The 23,622-nt window shown below is 40.0% G+C and overlaps 1 protein-coding gene across 11 annotated transcripts in view; it reads left to right on the forward strand.

Annotated features, from left to right (window-relative positions):
* ppip5k1a (diphosphoinositol pentakisphosphate kinase 1a) overlaps window positions 1-23,622 on the forward strand; it is a 254,160-nt gene that overhangs the window by 70,947 nt on the left and 159,591 nt on the right. For all 11 annotated transcript variants that reach the window (XR_009507178.1, XM_059945947.1, XM_059945943.1 and 8 more), the window contains 3 exons: window positions 2,185-2,306; window positions 4,614-4,715; window positions 10,849-10,935. Coding sequence is in view for 10 of the 11 variants with exons in the window: in XM_059945947.1 (XP_059801930.1) it covers window positions 2,185-2,306; window positions 4,614-4,715; window positions 10,849-10,935 (311 nt within the window). In the remaining variant the exon portion in view is untranslated. The remainder of the gene's footprint in view (window positions 1-2,184; window positions 2,307-4,613; window positions 4,716-10,848; window positions 10,936-23,622) is intronic.

Below are 23,622 nucleotides of genomic sequence, written 5' to 3' on the forward strand. Positions count from 1 at the left end.
CAGAAGGGGCTACAGAGCTGTGGTTGGTATCAAGGACACCAGGAATCAGAAACTTGGAACCAAAGTGCATGTATATTTCCTGCACCCTTTAAACTAAACAGTTTCTCTGGGGGAAAAAGTTTTACTATACTACCGTGAAATGTGAAAAATAAAATAGTACTTTTTGGGTATCAATATGGGTAATATCCTGTCATCTAGAAAATCTGCAAGTTCAGAATTACCAGTGCCCCAAAAGTGCCATTTTATTGGAGTTTTACCATATTAAAATATGCCAAATTGTAATGACATTTCAGAGCAATGCCTTTAATTTTCATGTATGGGATAATCCATATGCAAACCTATTTATTCCTGAGTCCTGGTGTCCTAGACCCCAGTGTTAAGATAATGTGCCTAATTTTTGGTGCAGAATGCTTTCCTGTTTTAACCCCATTCTGACATAACTTGCAGCCATTTCACCATTTAAAACTCAACTCTTTTTTTTTGAAATCTGTTATAAGAATAATTTTGGACCAGGCTTTCCCATTTTAGCTTTATGCCAATCATGGCTGCTCCACACAATCAGGTATCAGAGGACCCAGCAGGTCAGACAGAATCTATGGAAAGGAATAGACAGCAGATATTTTGGGGCTGAGTCCTTGCATCAGGACTGGAAAGGAAAGGGGAAGAAGCCAGAATAAGGAGGTGGTGTAGGGGTAGGAGTATAAACTAGAAGATGATAAGTGGATGGGGGAGGGGGGATGAAAAGAGAAGCTGGGAGGTAATGGGTGGAAAAGATAAAGAGTTGAAGGAGAGGAATCTGATGGGAGGGGGGAGTGGGCCATGGAAGAGAGGGAAATTGTAGATAGGCAAGGAGTAGAGAAGAGGTAAGAGGGGAGCCAGAGTGGAGATTGGAAGGAGAGGGGAAAAGTTACTGGAAGTTAGAGAAGTTGATGTTTGTGCCATCAGATTGGAGGCTATCCAGATGGAATATGACATGCTACTCCTCTAATCTGAGAGTGTTCTCATCATGGCAGTAGAGGAGGCCATGAACTGACCTATTGGAATAGGTTTGGAATTGGAATTCAAATGGTTGGCCATAGGGAAATCCTGCTTTTTACGGATGGAGAAAAGGTGCTTGACAAAGCGGTCCCCCACTCTATCAGGTCTCACCAAAGTAGCTGAGGCTGCGTCAGATACAGTAAGTGACACCAACAGTTTTAAAGGTGAAGTTTTGCCTCTCCTGTAAGTAGTGTTTGAGGTAAGGGAGGAGGTGAACGGGCAAGTGTAGCATTTCTTATGTTTGCTAGGTTAAGTGCTAGGTGGGAGGTTAGAGGGGGAGGATGAATGAACAGGGGAATCAGAGTGCGATTCTTGTGGAAAGCGTAGAGTAGGGGAGAGGTAAAGATTTGTTTGGTGGTTGGATTATGCATCTTCAATGGGTGAGAGGGTAACCAGAATGGGGAATGGAAGAAGAGAAGGAGCTAGGTGGGAGAAATTACTGGAATTTGGGGAAATCAGATTGTTGTCCAGTACCTGCTTCTGGATGGTGAACAGGGATGAGATCTACTTGGGCTCAGAAGGATGCTGGATTCAATTTGATCAGATACCAAATGTCAACTGAGAATCAACAGAATCATAATCCCCAGCAAGGACCGTGTTTGAAATAGAAGGTTCAAGGGTACATTTACTGTCAGAGAAATACACATCCTGAAATGCTTTTTCCTCCCAACCATCTACGAAAACAGAGGAGTGCCCCAAAGAATGAATGACAGTTAAATGTTAGAGCCCCCAAAGATCCCCCTCCACTCCTCTCTCTCCTGTGCGTAAGCGTCAGCGAGCAACAACACCCCTCCCCCCACCGGCAAGCACCCGCTACCAGCACTCAAGCGTGAGCAAAGCAATAGCAAAGACACAGACTTGCAGTTACCCCAAAGACTACACTGTTCACCCGATAATTTGACATGCTGCTGGCTCTCTCTCTCCTAATAAGGGAGAAAGAGGTGACTCCATTCTATTTTCCAATGAGCGGGAGAGATAACAAACAACTTGCTGGTTTACGATGTTAAAAGTCCGTTACGTCGCTTTTTTCGAGCTCTGTGCCTGGAGATTGCAAGGTGGGGGGGGAGGGGGAGAATAGAGGATTTCTAATGCTTTGAAGCAGGTTGCATTGATTTATGTTAACAAGCTCACTTTTGCTTTGCACAGCAAACAGTCTGTGGTTTTGATCTGCTGCGTGCCAATGGACATTCCTATGTTTGTGATGTCAATGGATTCAGCTTTGTGAAAAATTCCATGAAATATTATGACGACTGTGCAAAAATACTCGGGTAAGCATCAAGTATTTTAAAACTTCTGAACAGGCTACATTGGTGCATGGCTTTTCAAAGCTTAAGAGTATAACTTGACTTGAAAAGACCAATGTGGGGAGCAGTTTGGGGGAGAGGGAAAGGGAAGTGGAAGAAAGGGAAGTGGAACTCGGAGGGCCTCTTCAGGAATAGTTAAGTCGGTTAGTACTAGAGAAAGGGAAGTGAGGGAGTCTGGAGTTACACATGATCAGAACATGTGATAATGACAAATTTCTTTCCCTGAGAGGAGTAAATCAAGAGGATTTTAGTTACAACAGACTAGTACTTTATTGTCAGAATTACTGCTAACAGCTTTTTCATGTCAAAAATGTTTATTAAATTTAAATTTCCCATCTGTCATGTGGGATTTGAGCAGAATCAATAATCAGACCTCTTGATACTAGCTCAGTAACTTGCAGTAAAATGGTTCCAGAAGGGAACAATTCAGCCCATGCCCGCACTGGCTGTCTGTCAGAGAAATTCATTTCTTCCACCTACCAAATTCAAATAGTTCAATTTAATATCAGAGAATGTATACAGTATACAACTTGAAATTCTTACTCTTCACAGACATCCACGAAACAAAAAAAAAGAATGAACGACAGAGACATCAGAACCCCAAAGCACCCCCCCACCCCCCCATGCACAAGCAGAAGCTTCAACCCTCCCCTCCGCTTGCACCAACAAAAGCAGTGACATCCCCTCCCTCCCACCCCTAACACCATGCAAGCAATAGCTAAAGCCCCCAAAGAGACCTTGGTCTAGAGTCCAGAACCCAGCACTTTACTCTCTCAGACAGATTCTGTCTTACTAGTGGGGGAGAGAGGAATCGCTCCTGTAACAAGAGTGAGAGACCAGCAACTTGCTATTCCAATGTTATAATCTTCCATGTTGCCACTCCAAGCCACCCCTTGAGGACCGACATGCTCTCACTCACCATCAAAAGATAGAGGGAAGGAGAGCGAAAGAGCAAGACAATTGCTCGAGTACGGGGCCTCCTTCTGACAGCAGTGCACATTGCCTGCTATCCCGATGATTCAGTCAGTGACATCAGCGAAGACCCAGGTCACCTACAGGAAGGCGCACGTCTTCCAGCCAGACCTGGAGATTTCGAAATGCCACGCCGCACAGCCAGTTCAAGAAGCCACCACTCGTGGAGAACCATAGTTTGAGATGTAGCTGTAGATCATGGTTAGAATCGACATCTGGTACAAAATGTTGTGGTTAGTTATTGGAGTTCCAAATTTCAAAATAAATTTATTATCAAAATATGTATATGCTACCATATACTACAGTGTGATTCATTTTCTTACAGACATTTACAGGGAAAAGAAAATACAGTAACCACAGGCTAGTGGAAAACCTTTTTCATTCAGGACTGTCTTAATGACACTTTGTCTCTGTCACAGTAATAGGCTCTAGGCCACAGGATATGAGATACCATCTTTTTCTTTTATTGCCACGAGTTAGATCAGATTATGAATGAAGGGGCAGATTCTATGAAAGGTCAAAGGGTAAATGTATTTCTGTATTTACCAGGGTAATGAGGTCAAAGTAACTTTCTTACCAAAGTATGTATATGTCACCTTGAAATTCATTTTCTTGAAGGCATTCATAGTAGAATAAAGAGATAAAAATACAAAGCAATCAATGAAAATTAAACACTAAGACTGATAAACAACCAATGAGCGGAAGAGGATAAACTGCTAATTAAAAAGTAAACAATACTGAGAACATGAGTTGTAAGGAGTCCCTGAAAGTGAGTCTGTAGGTCAGACCAGTTTGGAATTGTGGTGAGGAAGTTATTAGTCATTCTATTAACAGGGCATCACTGCAGGATCTTCTTAAGCCAGTGTCATATCCCAATAAGAGGTTGCCCATTTTAGATAGGTCAGCTAAAATGGTGAACTTTTGCTTTGAGGTGTGAATCTTTGGAGCACTCTTCCCCCAATGAGTGATGGAGTAGAATTTTTAAATATTTATAAGGCAAAAGTAGATGGTGTTTTAATGAGTAAGGAGTGAAAGGCAGGGAAGTGGAGTTGAGGTTATAACTGGATGAACTGTGATCTTATTGATTAGTGCCGAGGAGGCTGAAAGGGTTCAGTGGTCTATTACCATCAATTTATATATTTGAAAAGTTGCACCAAAGAAGGAATATCGAAAATACATAAGTAAACATTTGATTGAAGGGAAGCACTTTTTAAATTTGTACATACCTGTTGTTTCAAATGTGGTATTTATGCATTGGTGTATGGCAGTTTGGATTGAATTTAATTTATTTTATTCCAGTAATATAATCATGCGGGAGCTCGCCCCACAACTGCAGATACCATGGTCCATACCCACAGAGGCCGAAGATATCCCCATTGTCCCAACTACCTCGGGCACCATGTAAGTTGAAGCTTTCAGTACAGGCAGTCCCCGGGTTAGGAACGAGTTCCGTTCCTGAGTCTGTCTTTAAGTCGGATTTGTACGCAAGTGGGAACAGGTACATCCGGTATTATTTAGCATCAGTCAGTCAAACATTTGATTAGTATATATTTTACCTTTCTATGCATATAAAGCACTTAAGAAACATATGTATTTCAATAATTAAATCAGTGCGTTGCTTAGTAATAATTGTAGCTTTCATCGGGGCAGGGGCTTTCACATGCTCCATTATTCTCACTTTATCCTTTATCCTTTAAAGTTGTTCCAATCGTTGACCGACTGTAGCTTAACACTTTTCCAGTGACCGGTGGCATTTCACCTCTTTCTGATTGCTTTATTATTATCACTTTATTTTCAATCGTGATCGTTTTCTGTTAACGGAACAGAGACACTGCGGATTCAGCAGCAGCCAAGAGTGGCAGGTCCTGACCTGAGCTCCCCCGGGTCCTAAAGTCCATCCACAGTGAGACAACTTAAATGGGACAAGTGGGGGTGGTGCTGACTGGAAAAGTGGTGGTGGGGGGGGGGGGGGTCAGGGTGAATCTTGCTAAGAAAAATTTAAGCCAAATACAAAGCTACACACTCAACACAGTGTTACCAGCAAAGACTTAAAATGGTGGATGGCATCGTGATCTGACTTAAAGTGGCGGATGGCATTCTCCTTCCTCCGTACATAAGTATGAGTTGTTCTTAAGTTGAGTGTTCGTAACTTGGGGGCTGCCTGTATTCACAGATCTTAGAGACATTTCTGGTCAGGCCCGTTTAACCACGTGAAACTGTGTACACTGTCAAAGTGTTGCTAACTAACTGGGGTGGATGGCTTTAATATATAGAGAGATTAGAGAAACTTGTGTTATTATCCTTAGAGCAAATGTGAGGGAGATTGAAAGGGGTATTTAAAATCATTATCTAAATAAGAAACTTGTTATATTAGCAGGTAGTTAAAAACCAGAGGCAACTGAGATGCAAACGAATTGTTGTAATTGGTAATAAATTAAATAAAAAGGCATTGAAGTAGATTTGGGCAGAAAAATAAATATTGGAAGGGAAATGCACTCAGTGGCCAGTTTATTTAGTACACCTGTTTGATAATGCAAATATTTAATCAGCCAATCATGTGGCAGCAACTCAATGCATAAAAGCATTCAAACATGATCAAGAGGTTCACTTGTTGTTCAGACCAAGATCAGAATGGGGAGGAAGTATGATCTAAGTGACTTTGACTGTGGAATTATTGTTGGTCCCAGATGGGGTAGTTTGAGTATCTCAGGAACTGCTAATATCCTAGGATTTTCACACACAACAGTCTCTAAAGTTTATGGAGAGTGGTGTGGAAAATAACAAAACATCCAGTGAGCAGTAGTTCTGTAGACAAAAATGCCTTGTTAATGAGAAAGCTCAGAGGGGAATGGTCAGATTGGTTCAAACTGACAGGAAGGTGACAGTAACTCAACCACACATTACAATGGTGGTATGCAGAGGAGCATCTCTCAAAGCACAACATGTCAAGCCTTGAAGTTGATGGGCTACAGCATTCCTTTACCTAATAAAGTGGCCTCTGAGTGTAATTTATATTGCTGTTGTGAAGAGGCGGGAAGCAGGACTAACTGGAGAACTTTACACAGATACAGTGGGCTGAATGGCTTGTTTTAGTGCTCTATTAGCATATTTGCATCTAATAAAAACCTGGAGAAGCAAGAGACCGAATGCAAGAGATCCAAGAGACATCTGAGAATGTGTTAAGGAACTGAAGCTGCAGCTCAGTGACCTTCAGCTCATACAGGAGACTAAGGAAGTGATAGATAAGTCCTACAGGGAGGTAGTCACCCCTAGGTTGCAGGAGGCAGGTTAACTGAGTGACAGGAGAAGGAAGGGAAATGGGTGGCTAGAGCAGAGTACCCCTGTGGCTGTTCCCCTCAACAATAAGTATACCGCTTTGGATACTGTTGATGGGGACACCCTACCTGGGGAAAGCCACAGCGGCCGGGTCTCTGGCACTGTCTAGCACAGTAGCTCAGAAGAGATGAGAGGTGAAGAGAACTGCAGTAGTGTAAGAAGATTCCATTGCTGTAGGCTTCGAGATGAGATTCTGTAGATGCAGTAGAAACACCCAGATGGTATATTGTCTCCCAGGTTTCACGGTCAAGGACGTCTTGGATCAGGTCCACAGTATTCTAAATGGGGAGGGTCAGCAGCCTTAGGTCTTGGTACATATTGGCACCAACAACATGAATAAGAAAGGAGAGGAGATCATGGAGAGAGATTATAGGAAGCAAGGTAGAAAGCTGAAAAGCAGGACTTCTGGGGTACTAATTTCTGGATTGCTGCTTTTGCCATGTGCCAGTGAGGAGAAGAATAGGATGATTTGACAGAGGATTGTGGCTGAGGAACTGGTGCAGGAGGCAGAGTTTCAGTTTTCTAGATCATTGGGATCTCTTCTGGAGAAGGTACAACCTGTAGAAAAGGGACAGTTTATACCTGAACCTGAGGGGCACCAATATCCTTGCGGCAGGTTTTCTAGAGCTGTTCAGGAGGGCTTAAACTAATTTGATAGGGGAATGGGAACTGGAGTAATAGGCTGAGGATGGGATACCTCAAAGAGACTTCGCAGCGGAGTAACGAATAGTAAACACTAAGTACACTGCAAATGCTGTGGTCAAAGCAACATGTACAACACACTGGATGAACTCAGCAGGTCGTGCGGCATCCGTGGAAACAAGCAGTCAACGTTTCGGGCCGAGACCCTTGGTCAGGACTGAAGATGGGATAGTTGGTTTACAAACAGGGGCCGTATGTAGTGAGATTGCTGGCAAGGAGAGGCTGATGATAGGGTAAAATGACAGTGAACGGGATGAATTGCAATGTAAAAGGGGTATAAAATTAAAAAACGTGATGCATACAGGCCTGAAGGTGGTATATTTAAATGCGCACAGTGTACAGACAAATGTAGATGAATTTGTAGTACATTTAGAGATTGGCACATGTGACATTGTGCGTATTACTGAATCATGGCTGAAGGAAGATTACAGCTGGGAGCTCCAAGTCCAAGGATACACATAGTATTGAAAGGACAGACAGGTAGGCAGAAGGGGTGGGGTAGTTCTGTTGGTAAAAATGAAATCAAATCATTAGAGAGGTGACAAAGGATCAGAAGGTGTAGCATCATTGTGGGTGGAGCTAAGAAATTGCAAAGGCAAAAAGACCTTGATTGGAGTTATATACAGGCCTATAAACAGTAGCGAAGATGTGGTCTACAAATTACAATGGGAAATAGAAAACACGTGTCAAAAGAGCAATGTTATGATAGTTATGGGGATTTCAATATTTAGGTAGATTGGAAAAATCAAGTTGGAGTTCAACCCCAGAGAGGGAATTTGTAGTATGCCTACAAGATGGCTTTTTAGAGCAGCCTGTGATTGAGCCCACTAGGCGATCAGCTATTCTCAATTGGGTATTGTACACTGAACTGGAATTGATCAGAGAGCTTAAGGTAAAGGAGCCCATAGAGAACAGTGATCTTAATATGATAGAATTTACCCTGCAAGTTGAGAAAGAGAAGCAAAGTTAGATGTGTCAGTATTACAGTGAATAAAGGAAATTAGAGGCATGAGAGAAGAGTTGGCTAAAATTAATTGTAAGGGAATGCTAGCAGGAATGATGGCAAAGTAGAGATGACTGGAGTTTCTGGTAGCAATTTGGAAGGCGCAGGATAGATGCATCCCAAAGAGGAATAAGTATTCTAAAGGCAGGATGACACAACCGTGGCTGACAAGTGAAGTCAAAGCCAACATAAAAGCCAAAGAGAGGGCATATAATAGAGCAAAATTAGTGGGAAGGAAGAGGGTGGGGAAGGTTTTAAAAACCAACAGAAGGCACTGAAACAGAAGGAAAAAGTAGAATGCAGAAGTAAGCTTGCAATGATTTTAAAGATGAAAAGTTTTGTTTTCAGATATATTAAGAGTAAAAGAGAGGCGAGAGTAAATATCGGGCTATTGGAAAATGATGGTGGTGTGGTAGAAATAAGGGGCAAGGAAATGGCAGATGAACTGAATAAGTATTTTGCATCAGTCTTCCCTATGTAAGACACTAGCAGTATGGTGGAAGTTCCAGGTATCAGGGGTCATGAAGCGTGTGAAGTTACCATTACTAGAGAGAAGGTTCTTGGGGAAACTGAAAGGTCTGAAGGTAGATAAGTCACCTGGATCACATGGTGTACACCCCAGGGTTCTGAAAGAGGTGCTGAAAAGTTGTTGGAGGCATTAGTAATGATCTTTCAAGAATCAGTAGATTCTGGCATGGTTCCAGAGGACTGAAAAATTGCAAATGCCACTCCACCCTTCATGAAAGGAGAGAGGTAGAAGAAAGAAAACTATAGACCAGGTAGTCTGACCTCAGCAGTTGCGAAGATGTTGGAGTTGATTAAGGATGTGGTTGTGGAGTACTTGGAGGCACAGAATTAAAATGGGCTGTAGTCAGCATGGTTTTCCTTAAGGGAAAATCTTACCTGACAAATATGTTGGAATTCTTTGAAGAAGTAATGAACAGGATGGACAAAGGAGAATTGGTGGATTTTCGGTGTACTTGGATTTTCAAAGGTCTTTGACAATGTGCTGCATATGAGGCTACTTAACAAGTTAAGAGCACATGGTATTACAGGAAAGATGGATAGAGAATTGGCTGATTGGCAGGAGGCAATGAGTGAGAATAAAGGGAGCCTTTTCTGGTTGGTTGCCAGTGATGAATGGTGTTCCATGGGGGTCTGTGTTGGGACTGTTACTCTTTATGTTATATGTCAGTGATCTGGATGGTGGAGTTGATGGCTTTATTACAAAGTTTGCAACAATATGAAGATAGGCAGATGGGCAGATAGTGGTGAGGAAGCAAAGGAACTACAGAAAAACCTAGACATCCCCTAATGAGCAAAGGAGTGGCAGATGGAGTACATTGTCAGAAATTGTATGGTCATGTACTTTGGTAGAAGAAATAAAAATGTAGACTATTTTCTAAATGGGGAGAAATTTTGAAAATCTGATTTCTAAGGAACTTGGGAGTCCTCATGCAAAGATTCCCTAAATAGGTACAGAGGAGATGTCAGGGATAAGTTTTTTTACTCAGAGTGGTGAGTGTGTGGAATGAGCTGTTGGCAGCAGTGGTAGAGGCAGAAACAATAGGGTCTTTTAAGAGACTCCTGGATAGATACATGGAGGTCAGAAAAATAGACGGCTATGGGCAAGCCTAGGTAGTTTTAAGGTAAGGACATGTTCGGCACAGCTTTGTGGGCCAAAGGGCCTGTATTGTGCTGTATGTTTTCTATGTTCTATGTTAATTTGCAGGATGAGTTGGTGGTGAGGAAGGCAAATACAATGTTAGCATTGACTTTGAGAGGACTAGAATATAAAAGCAAAGATGTTGAGGCCCCACTTGGAGTATTGTGGACAGTTTTGGGCCCCTTGTCTGTGAAAGGATGTGCTGAGCTTGGAGAGGGTTCAAAGGATGTTCATGAAAATGATTCCAGTATTGAAAGGCTATCATGTGAGAAGTATTTGATGGCTCAGGGCCTATAATCACTGGAATTGAGAAGAATGAGCAGGGATCTCATTGAAACCTATCGAATATTGAAAGTTCTCGATGGAAAGGATTTTTAAATGGGGGTGTCTAGGACCAGAGGGGACAGCCTCAGAATAGAGGGACATCCATTAGAACGGAGATGTGGGGGAATTTCTTTAGCCAGAGAGTGGTGAATCTGGAATCTGTTGCCACAGGTGGCTCAGAAGGCCAAGTCATTGGATATATTTAAGGCAGAGGTTGATTGATCCTTGATTAGTCAGCGCACGAAGGGATACAGGAAAAAGGCAGGAGGATGGGGCTGAGAGGGAAATGGATCAGCCATGAAGTGGCGGAGTAGAATCGATGGGACAAATAGTCTAATTCTCCTCCTATGTCTTATGGTCTAATGCTAAGTCTTAACAGCAACTATAACCTTGCCCTACACCATTCCTACACTTGAGTTCTTCCAGCATTAATAAATCTTTGATAATGTGCATCCCTTTTAATGTTGTGTTGTGCTTTGATCAAACTAAACTATGTCTTGCAGGATGGAGCTGCGTTGTGTAATAGCTGTCATTCGCCATGGTGACCGAACCCCCAAGCAGAAGATGAAGATGGAAGTCATGCACCCAAGGTTAGTGATCTGATTGAAGGGGATGGAGAGAGTAACAAACATGGAGGGCTATTCAAGGGAAATATGGCTAACAGTTCATCTCTGGCAATTTTGAGAACTTAAATGCATTCCATTTGTGGCTGTGTCCAAGTGTGTCACTCTCTGAGTGGGGAAGTATAGATTCACATCCTACTCCTGGTATTCCCAGGCTGATACAGCACAGAAACAGCCAGATGCAACAACAACAACAAAAAAAATGTATGTGCACCACACACACAATGCTGGAGGAACACAGCAGGCCAGACAGTATCTATGAAAAAAGAGTGAACAGTCAACATTTTGGGCTTGCTGAGTTCTTCCAGCATGTTGTGTGTGTTTCTTTTTTTCATTTTACAGTATTTTTATTAAGAAGAGAAAAAAAACAAGATTTACAGAGTGCAACACATAGATACATCTCAACATAACTTGTGTACATTCATATATTGTAATAAAATTGATCAAAATGTTATAGCATAACACATAAAGGTGTACCATTCTGTAATCAAAAATTTAAAGATAGGTCATACATCATAAAAGAATTTTTTTATATTAAAAAAAAGTCAACTCCCTACCAACTACCAAAGAAAAAAACTGATGGATGATAATGGATAATTAGGAAAAAAAAATTTTCGCTTAAGAAGAGAAGATAAAAATATACCTAAAAGTCTGTGCACTGTTAAACTTTATAAATTGGAAAAGTAATTTAAGAAAGATCCCCAGTTATCATAAAAAGATTGTTTTGAATTTAAGACTGAGCAGCGGATCTTTTCTAAATTTAAATGAGACATAATATCATGTAGCCATTGAAGATGTGTAGGAGGGGTAGACTCCTTCCGTTTAAGCAAGATTGCTCTTCTTGCTAAAAGAGAGGTAAAAACTAAAACCTGTAGGTTAGGAGTATTTGAAGTTGTATCTTCAATTGCAATAATACCAAACAAGGCAGTAAGGGGATTTGGGTCAAATTGGACCCTAAAAAGTTGTGAGAAGGTATGGAATACTTCCCGCCAAAACTTTTCAATTTTAGAGCAAAATCAAAACATATGAATTAATGGAGGCATCAGCAGAGTTGCATTTATTACAAAGTGGAGAAACATTCGGATAAAAACTGGATAGCTTCTGTTTAGAAATGTAAGCTCTATGAACCACTTTAAATTGTAGAAGAGACTGAAGAGCACAGAAAGATGATTTATTAACCCGTTTAAGAATTTTATTCCATCTATCATCAGATCAGAAATCTGACAATTTAGGTCATCCTCCCAGCTTTTTTTATTTTATCTAAAAAGTCTTGTCTAGAATCAATCAACAAGTTATAGATACCAGCAATAGAACCATTAACAAAAGGTTTTAAATTTAAAAGATTGTCCAATAAATTTTTTATTAGGACCTATAGGAAAAGTAGTTAATTGGAAACGTAAGAAATCTCTAATTTGAAGCTATCTGTAAAAATGTGTTTTTGGGAGTGCAAATTTAGTTGACAGTTGGTCAAATGAAGCAAGAGATCCTGAGATAAACAGGTCCCAAAAACACTTAATACCTAGTTCATCCCAATCCTTAAAGACTTTGTCAGTCATGGAAGGGATAAAAAAATAATTAAGGAGAATGGGATGTGATAATGAAAAATTCGCTAAAACAAAAAATTTCCTAAATTGAGACCAAATCCTTAAAGTTTGCTTAACAATTATGTTATCTGTTATTTTATTTGCTGAAAAAGAAGAGTATTATCCAAGAAGAGAGACAAAAGAGGAATTTTTTACAGAATTAACTTCTAAGGAGACCCATGATGGGCAATCTTTACGATAAATATAATAGGACCAGAAAGTAATATTCCTTATATTGGCAGTCCAATAGTAAAACCTAAAATTGGGTAGGGCTAATCCACCCATCTCTTTATTTCTTTGTAGGTAAACTTTACTTAAACGAGCTTGTTTATTATTCCAAATATAAGATGTTAAAATTGAATCTAAAGAATCAAAGTAGGTCTTAGGAATAAAAATAGGTAATGCCTGAAAAAGATATAAAAATTTAGGAAGAATCTTCATTTTAATCGAATTAATTCGGCCAATTAGGGATAAAGAAAGAGGAGACCATTTAGAAAACATCCTTTTCACATAATTCAATAAGGGATTTAAGTTTTCTTTAAATAAATTCTTGAAGTTTTTAGTAATTGTTACACCTAGATATGTAAATTGACTTGTAACAATTTGGAATGGAAATTTGGCATTTGATGACATTGGGTCATTTAAAGGAAATAGCTCACTTTTATGTAAATTCAGCTTATATCCTGAAAAAGAACTAAACTGGGAAATTAAAGAACCAAAGGTAAAGAAGTTTCAGTGTAAGAGATAAAAAGTAAAATATCAGCGTATAACGAAATTTTATGAGTCGTACCTTCCCTTAGTATACCAGAAATGTCCTTAGATTCTCGAAATGCTATTGCTAAGGGTTGCTTTGGATTTCCAGCATCTGCAGATTTTCTCATGTTTGTGGAACAGCATGCCTGTGACCAATGAGCACTGGTATTAATTAATCCCATCTTCAGTACATGGCCCATAGCTTTCTATGATTAGGTAATTCAAGTGTTCAAGTAAATGTTGCTTTTATGCAATTATGCTTTCACCACTCTTGTCTCTCAGGCAGTGTATTGGAGCTACTCATTGCTCTGCATAGAGAGGAGACACCCACAATTACACTCTAATCACTTACACATTACCCTAAATCTATGCCCTAGCCCTATAATAAAATATTTCCTGCTGTCTACTGCACCTAATTAAGTGACCACTGAATGGTCTTCTGCTGCTGTAGCCCATCCACTTCAAAGTTCGAAGTGTTGTGCCTTCGTAAATACTTTTCTGCTCACTACTGTTGTAGTACGTAGTTATTTAAGTTGCTGTCACCTTCCTGTCAGCTTGAACCAGTTTGGATATTCTCCTCCAATCTCTCTCATTAACAAGGCACTTTAGGAGATTAGCAGTTTTTGAGATGCTCAAACCACCCCACCTGGACTAACAATCATTCCATGGTCAGAGTCACTTTTGATCACATATTTCCCTATTCGGATTTTTGGTATGCATAGCAAATGAGCCTCTTGCTCATGTCTGCTTGACCATTTTATGCAGAGTTGATGCCACGTGATTGACTGATTATATATTTGCATTAATAAGCAGCTGTACGTAATAAAGTGGCCACTGAGTGTATACCCCTCATTTCACATCTCAGTCACCTCCTCCCCTAACCTTCAGTCTGTGTTGTGTCATCATATTTACTGAATTGAAGTAACAAATTTGTCATGACAGTTTTTTAAATTGTTCTTTAGACTTGGCGGTTCTTTCATCTTAACTGCAGGTGTAAAGAGGAGTGCTGTACTGTTACTCTCATGAATTAGAACCAATGCCTCACAAGGATCTTTGTATGAAGATGGATTTTATCACTGGGTGATTTAAAAAAAAACTAGCACTAATTTCTAATTAACCTGATGGCAGTCGTCCACCAGACACCACATGTGTTTGTGTTTACTCTGTGCCTGTCCAGAGAAGCTTAATGCTTCCTTAGCATATTAGAGCAAGGTCATTAAAAGACCTCTGCATTCTCTCCCACATGGCTTACAGTAATCACTGCTAATTCAAGTTAAGAAGCTTGCATTTCTGTAGTAAGTTTCAACACCTCGAAACATCAATCAGTAGTACATATTGGCAGTACCATCACTGTTATGAGGCTCTCCATGGTTGAAGTCAACCAGGGATGTTGCGTCCCAGATGTCTACGTCATATGCAAGCCAGGGCAGTATGATACAGAGAGCAACATGTTGCCCATGTAGCAGGCTCCCCCTCTCTATGCAGCTAATGAATCCAAGGGAATGGCAGAAACCAATATAATGCACAGTATTAGATTTAGCCACACGTGCAGTTTCTCTTTTAGAAAAAAACATATCATTGCCTCTAAAGACTTTGCGAAGTGTCACTTAGAAGATACAGTAAACATTTGGAAGGTGGTCCTGTGGTCAGATGAGACTAAGGTGGAATTTGGTCTCAACACTAAGTGGTACGTACATGTGGCTAAGAATCTAATACTGTGCAGCAGCCAGGTAACACCATCTCTACTGTAAAGTCTGGTGGAGGAAATATCATGCTAAGGGAATGCTTTTCAGCAGCTGGGACTTAAAATCTTCTCAAAACTAGAGTCATAAAAAAGTTTCGCACAAAATCCGCCTTTGGCCCATCTAGTCCGTGCAAAAACCATTTAAACTTCACAGTCCCATCAGTCTCCACTGGGAATCGTAGTTCTCCATATCTGTACTATCCATGTACCTATCCAAACTTTGCTTAAATGTTGAAATCAAGCTCACATGTGCCACTTATGCAGGCAGCTTATTCCACACTGTCACTACTCTCTCAGTGAAGAAGTTTCCCCTCAAGTTCCACTTAAACTTCACCTTTCACCCTTGACCTCTGATGTAGTCCCACCCAACATCAGTGGAAAACGCCTGCTTGTATTTACCTTATTTATACCTTCATAATTTTGTATATCTCTTTCAAATCTCCTCTCAATCTTCTTTGTTCTAAGGAATAAATTCCTAACTTATTCAATATTTCCTGAGAAGTCAGGTCTTCCAGATACGGCAACATCCTTATAAAATTCCTCTGTACTCTTTCAACCTTATTTACTTGTTTTCTGTAGGTAGGTGACCAAAACTGCAAACTATACTCCAAATTAGGTCTCATCAACAACTTGCACAACTTAAACATAACATCCCATCTCCTGTACTTAGTACTTTGATTTATGAAGACCAATGTGCCAATAGCTTTCTTTATGACCCTACCTACCTGTGATGCCACTTCCAATGAATTGCGGACCTGTATTCCCAGGTGTCTTTGTTCTGCTGCACTCCTCAGTGTTCCATTGTTCACTGTGTAAGACCTGCCCTGGTTGGTCCTACCAAAGTGCAATACCTCGCACTTGTCTGCATTAAATTGCATCTGCCATTTTTCAACCCATTTTTCCAGCTGGTCCAGATTCTTCTGCAGGCCGCCTTCACTGTTCACTATACCCCCAAACTTGGTATCATCTGCAAATTTGCTGATCGCATTTGTTAATCACATTATCATCCAGATTGTTAATACAGATGACAAACAACAAAGGACCCAGCACCATTTCCTGCAGCACACCACTAGTCACAAGCCTCCAGTCAGGGAGGCCTCTACTACCACTCTGGTTTCTCCCACAAAGTCAACGTCTAATTCAATTATCTACCTCATCTTGAATTCCAAGCAACTGAACCTTCTTGACCAGCCTCCCATGTGGGATCTTTGTCAGTTGCCTTGCTAAAGTCCAGGTAGACAGCATCCACTACCTTGCCTTCATCCACTTTCCTGGTAACTTCATCGAAAAATTATAAGATTGGCTAAACATAATCTACCACACATGAAGCCTTGCTGAGTATCCTTAGTCAGTCCATGTCCATCCAAATACTTTTATATGTGGTCCCTTGGAATACCTTCCAGTAACTTCCCCACAACTGATGTTAGGCTCACTGGTCGATAATCTTCTGGTTTATGTTTAGTCTTAAAGCAGCGTAACAACATTGGCTATCCTCCAATCCCCTGGTATCTCTCCTGTTGCGAAGTATGTTTTAAATGTCTTTGCTAGGTTCCTAGCAATTTGTGCACTTGCCTTCTGAAGGGTCCAAGGGAACACTTAGTCAGACCCCGGGGGTTAATCCTCCAGGATTTGCCTCAGGACAGCATTTGTATAGGGTCTATGAAGTTGGTGCCGCTTTGCCTGTTCTATAGACTCCATGTCCATCTCCTGAGTAAATACAGATGCAAACTGATTTCATATTACCCCGATTCTGACATTCCAGAGGACCAATTTTGCCCCTTGCAATCCCTTTGCACCTTGCAATCCCTTGGGATTCTCCTTCACTTTGTTGTGCTAGGGCAGAGGTCGGCAACCTGGGTCGGAGCCACATGCGGCTCTTTCATCTCTGTGATGCGGCTCCCCGTGGTTTGTTAGCTTTTGAAATGTAATTCGAAATTTGAAGATTATGGTGATCTTGTACAATCTGAAAACTTTGTGGAGACATCATTTCCTGGCATATCCGAACCGGCTCACAATTAGCCACCGTTCCGGCTAAGGGAGATAGCCTACGGGGGTTTGTGAGTACGTGTCTTTTGGAGCATCCGCGCCCACGGGGACGGGTTGAGGGAGGCTTTAAAGCAAGGCTGTTTGGTTCGAATAAAGTTACCTTTGACTGCAGTCTTTATTTTAGCGCTGCGTGTAGCACACCGCTACAACGTGTTTTTTTATCGCTATTAATATACATCACAACTGCCAATGCCTGACACCCGCCAGTGTGCGCTTTCTTTTAATTCTTCGATCCAAGGTAGGCTAACTATGGAGTAACCTTCAACCCAACGTCTTTTTTTCGGAGTTCAAAATGTTTTTGTTGCATGCAGAAATGTAATTTCGTTTTCTCTGCAGGAGTTCATCAATTTCATAAATGCAACACATTATAGTTTGTTTATACATAGCATAAAGGCAAAAAAAAACCCGTTGTATGCAGTGTTATTTCATTTTGTGGCTCCCAGTGTTTTCTTTTCTGTGGGAAATGGGTCCATATTGGCTCTTTTAGTGGTAAACGTTGCCGACCCCTGTGCTAGGGTAACTTAATACCTCCTTTTAGTTCTCCTAATTTCTTAAGTGTTCCTGGCATTTCTTACACTCTGTAAGCACCTCATTTGTTCCTATCTGCCTATACCTGCTATGCGTCTCCTTTTTCCCTTGTTAACCAGGTCCTCAATATTTCCTGAAAACCAGGGTTCCTTACACTTGTTATTTTTACCTTTTATTCTGACAGGCACGTACAAGCTTTGTACTCTTAAAATTTCACCTTCGAAGACCTCCCACTTACCAAATATAACTTTGCTAGAAAACAACCTGCTCCAATCCACTCTTGCCAGATCATTTTGGATACCATCAAAATTTACCTTTCTCCCATTTATAATCTCAACCCGCAGTCAAGATCTATCTTTTCTATATACTGTATTTACTTTGAAACTAATGGCATTGCAGTCACTGGATGCGAAGTGTTCCCCTAAACAAACTTCTGTCACCTGCCCTGTCTCATTCTCTAATAGCAGATGAAATATCACACACTCTCTCATTGGGACTTCTATGTACTGATTAAGAAAACTTTCGTGAACACATTTGACAAACTCCATCCCATCTAGTCCTTTTATAAGGACTTTTATAATAGACCGTCCTGACGAAGGGTCTCGGCCTGAAACGTCGACAGCGCTTCTCCCTATCGGTGCTGCCTAGCCTGCTGTGTTCTACCAGCATTTTGTGTGTGTTGTTAGTCCTTTTATAATATGGGAGTACTAGTCAATACATGGAAAGTTAAAATCACCCTTATGTTTCTTATAATGGTCTGCAATCTCTTTACAAATTTGTTTCTCAAAGCTGTTGGGTGGTCTGTAATATAGCCCCATTAATGTGGTCATATCTTTCATATTCCTCAGTTCCACCCATAATGCCTCATTACTCAAGTTCTTTTTCTTTTTATACCTTTTTATTAGTTTTAAACAAACATAAATGAAACATGAATACAAAATGTTTGAGAGTACATAATTAGTAGTTTAAATAGACATTCAGATATGTAATAATAAAAATATATAACCTCTCAAACCCAGAACAATAATGAACAAAGAAGTAAAAAGAAAAAAAAAGGAAAAAACGCCCAAAAAAAGAGAGAAAAAAAAAACAAAAAAAAAACACTAACCAACATGGGCCATTGAATAATATTAAGTACATATACAGTAGTGCCAATAACTCCGAACCTCCATCCAATCGATTAAGGATAATATAAGTAAGGTTTAGGAAAAGACAATTCAACTCATGTGAAAATGTTGAATAAAAGGTCTCCAAGTTTGTTCAAATTTAACTGAAGGTTCAAAAACCTCACTTATAATCTTTTCTAAACTCAAACAAGAAATAGTTTGAGAAAACCACTGAAATATAGTTGGAGGATTAATTTCTTTCCAATTCAATAATATAGATCTTCTAGCCATTAATGTAACAAATGCAATCATTCGTTGAGATGAAGCAGATAAACGATTATTATCCGTCATTGGTAAACCGAAAATTGCAGTAAGAGGATGTGGTTGAAAATTAATTTTTAAGACTTTTGAAATAGTACTGAAGATACCTTTCCAATAATTTTGTAAACAAGGACAAGACCAGAACATATGAGTCAATGAAGCAACATCAGAATGACATCTATCACAGGTTGAATTAAGATGAGAGTAAAATCAAGCCAGTTTATCCTTAGACATATGAGCTCTATGTACAACCTTAAATTGTATTAGGGCATGTTTAGCACAGATAGAGGACGAATTTACCAATAATATTTTTTCCCATTGCTCAGTAGATATAAGACAATGCAACTCGTCTTGCCATTCCTTCTTAATTTTTTCTGATACATCTAACTGTAAATTCATGATCCTCTTATAAATGATGGCTACTAAACCCTTTTGATAAGGATTAAGAGCTAAAATTCTATCTGTAATGTCCAATGGATATTCTTTCGAAAAAGACTGTAACTCATTATACAAAAAATTTCTAACTTGCAAATATCTAAAAAAAAAAGGTTTTAGGTAAATTATATTTATTAGATAGCTGTTCAAAGGACATAATGTTATCATCCAGAAACAGATCATGAAAACATGTTATACCTTTTGTTTTCCATAAAAGAAAAGCTTGATCCATAGATGAAGGCTGAAAAAAATAATTAGATATTATAGGACATGATAAAATAAATTTATTCAAACCAAAAAATTTACGAAATTGAAACCAAATTCGTAATGTATACCTGACTATAGGATTAGTTATGTTTATTCAATTTGAATAAAGAAAAAGGAAGTGAAGATCCTAAGATTGAAATCAATGAAAAATCTTGCACAGATTTACATTCCAAATTTACCCATTGTGGGCAAGTAGCTATAGTCCATTCTTGTGTCCAGAATATTAAATACCGTATATTGACTGCCCAATAGTAAAATCTTAAGTTTGGTAAAGCCAAGCCACCCTCCTTCTTAGGCTTCTGTAAATATTTCTTACCCAATCTAGGGTTTTTGTTCTGCCACAAATAAGAATATATTTTAGAGTCAATAGTATCAAAAAAAAGCTTTACGAATAAAAATTGGTAATGCTTGAAATAAATATAAGAATTTAGGTAGTATCATCATCTTAATAGCATTAACTCTACCAACCAATGACAAAGATAGTGGAGACCACCTAATAGCAAGTTGCTTAATTTGATCAATTAAAGGTAAAAAGTTAACCTTAAATAGATCTTTATGTTTTTTAGTAATTTTAATACCGAGGTAAGTAAAATAATCTGTAACAATTTTATATGGTAAATCTTTATAAATTGGAACTTGCATATTTAATGGAAATAGTTCACTCTTGTTAAAATTCAATTTATAACCAGAAAAATTACTAAATTGAGCAAGCAAAGACGAAATAGCAGGGATAGATTTTCCGTGCCGAACCCTTAATCTCACCTAGTCCCACCTACCCGCACTCAGCCCATAACCCTCCACTCCTTTCCTGTCCATATACCTATCCAATTTTACCTTAAATGACACAACTGAACTGGCCTCTACTACTTCTACAGGAAGCTCATTCCACACAGCTATCACTCTTTGAGTAAAGAAATACCCCCTCGTGTTTCCCTTAAACTTCTGCCCCCTAACTCTCAAATCATGTCCTCTAGTTTGAATCTCCCCTACTCTCAATGGAAACAGCCTGTTCACGTCAACTCTATCTATCCCTCTCAAAATTTTAAATACCTCGACCAAATCCTCCCTCAACCTTCTACGCTCCAATGAATAGAGACCTAACTTGTTCAACCTTTCTCTGTAACTTAATTGCTGAAACCCAGGTAACATCCTAGTAAATCGTCTCTGCACTCTCTCTAATTTATTGATATCTTTCCTATAATTCGGTGACCAGAACTGCACACAATATTCCAAATTTGGCCTTACCAATGCCTTGTACAACTTTAGCATTACATCCCAACTTCAATGCTTTGATTTATAAAGGCCAGCGTTCCAAAAGCCCTCTTCACCACCCTATCTACATGAGACTCCACTTTCAGGGAACTATGCGCAGTTATTCCTAGATCTCTCTGTTCCTCTGCATTCCTCAATGCCCTACCATTTACTCTGTATGTTCTATTTGGATTATTCCTGCCAAAATGTAGAACCTCACACTTCTCAGCATTAAACTTCATCTGCCAACATTCAGCCCATTCTTCTAACCGGCATAAATCTCCCTGCAAGCTTTGAAAATCCACCTCATTATCCACAACATCTCCTACCTTAGTATCATCGGCATACTTACTAATCCAATTTACCACCCCATCATCCAGATCATTTATGTATATTACAAACAACATTGGGCCCAAAACAGATCCCTGAGGCACCCCGCTAGTCACCGGCCTCCATCCCGATAAACAATTATCCACCACTATTCTCTGGCATCTCCCATCTAGCCACTGTTGAATCCATTTTATTACTCCAGCATTAATACCTAACGACTGAACCTTCTTAACTAACCTTCCATGTGGAACTTTGTCAAAGGCTTTGCTGAAGTCCATATAGACTACATCCACTGCCTTACCCTCGTCAACATTCCTCATAACTTCTTCAAAAAATTCAATAAGGTTTGTCAAACATGACCTTCCTCGCACAAATCCATGCTGGCTACTTCTAATCAGATCCCGTCTATCCAGATAATTATAAATACTATCTCTAAGAATACTTTGCATTAATTTACCCACCACTGATGTCAAACTGACAGGTCTATAATTGCTAGGCTTCCTTCTAGAACCCTTTTTAAACAATGGAACCACATGAGCAATACGCCAATCCTCCGGCACAATCCCCGTTTCTAATGACATATTAAAGATCTCCGTCAGAGCTCCTGCTATTTCTACACAAACTTCCCTCAAGGTCCTGGGGAATATCCTGTCAGGACCCGGAGATTTATCCACTTTTAAATTTCTTAAAAGCGCCAGTACCTCCACCTCTTTAATTGTCATAGGTTCCATAACTTCCTTACTTGTTTCCCACACCTTAGACAATTCAATATCCTTCTCCTTAGTGAATACCGAAGAGAAGAAATCATTCAAAATCTCTCCCATCTCCTTCGGTTCCACACATAGCTGCACTCTGATTCTCTAAGGGGCCAATTTTATCCCTCACTATCCTCTTGCTTTTAATATAACTGTAGGAACCTTTCGGATTTACTTTCACCTTATTTGCCAAACCAACCTCGCATCTTCTTTTAGCTTTTCTAATCTCTTTCTTAAGATTCCTTTTACATTCTTTATATTCCTCGAGCAATTCCTTTACTCCATGCTGCCTATATCTATTGTAGACATCCCTCTTTTTCTGAACCAAGTTTCTACTATCCCTTGAAAACCATGGTGCTCTCAAACCTTTAACCTTTCCTTTCACCCTAACAGGAACATAAAGATTCTGTACCCTCATAATTTCACCCTTAAATGACCTCCATTTCTCTATTACATCCTTCCCATAAAACAACTTGACCCAATCCACTCTCTCTAAATCCCTTCGCATCCCCTCAAAGTTAGCCTTTCTCCAATCAAAAATCTCAACTCTAGGTCCAGTCCTGTCCTTCTCCATAATTATATTGAAGCTAATGCTATTGTGATCACTGGACCCGAAGTGCTCCCCAACAAATACATCTGTCAGCTGACCTATCGCATTCCCTAACAGGAGATCCAACACTGCTCCATCTCTAGTCGGTACTTCTATGTATTGTTGCAAAAAACTATCCTGCACACATTTCACAAACTCTAAACCATCCAGCCCTTTTACAGAATGAGCTTCCCAGTCTACGTGTGGAAAATTAAAATCTCCCACAATCACCACCTTGTGTTTACTACAAATATCTGCTATCTCCTTACACATTTGCTCTTCCAACTCACGCGCCCCATTAGGTGGCCTATAATACACTCCTATCAGTGTTACTGCACCTTTCCCATTCTTCAATTCCACCCAAATGGCCTCCCTAGAGGAGCTCTCTAATCTATCCTTCCAAAGCACCGCCATAAGATTTTCTCGGACAAGCAATGCAACACCTCCTCCTCTGGCCCCTCCTACTCTATCACACCTGAAACAACTAAATCCAGGAATATTTAGTTGCCAAACACACCCTTCCTGCAACCATGTTTCACTAATAGCTACAACATCATAATTCCAGGTATCAATCCACGCTTTAAGCTCATCCACCTTTCTTACAATGCTCCTAGCATTAAAATAGATACATTTAAGATACTCTCCATCTCCTCCTCTCTTTCCATCCCTAACAATGCATTCAAATTTATTATCCTTTTCTTTCTTCTCCCCTACATCTTCGGGCTGAGCGCATCCCTTCTCCATCACCTGCCTTTCCTCCCTCACACACTGTCTATTTACTTGCTCCACTGGTGAACTAACCTCCTCTCCCATAGCTCCTCAAATAGTCTCCTGCCCCCCCATCTTACTAGTTTAAAGTCCGCCCTGTAGCCCTAGCAAACCTCCCCGCTAGGATATTGGTCCCCCCACGATTCAAGTGTAACCCGTCCTTCTTGAACAGGTCACT

The sequence above is a fragment of the Hypanus sabinus genome, chromosome 21 (genome assembly GCF_030144855.1).
Source record: "Hypanus sabinus isolate sHypSab1 chromosome 21, sHypSab1.hap1, whole genome shotgun sequence".
Taxonomy (NCBI): domain Eukaryota; kingdom Metazoa; phylum Chordata; class Chondrichthyes; order Myliobatiformes; family Dasyatidae; genus Hypanus; species Hypanus sabinus.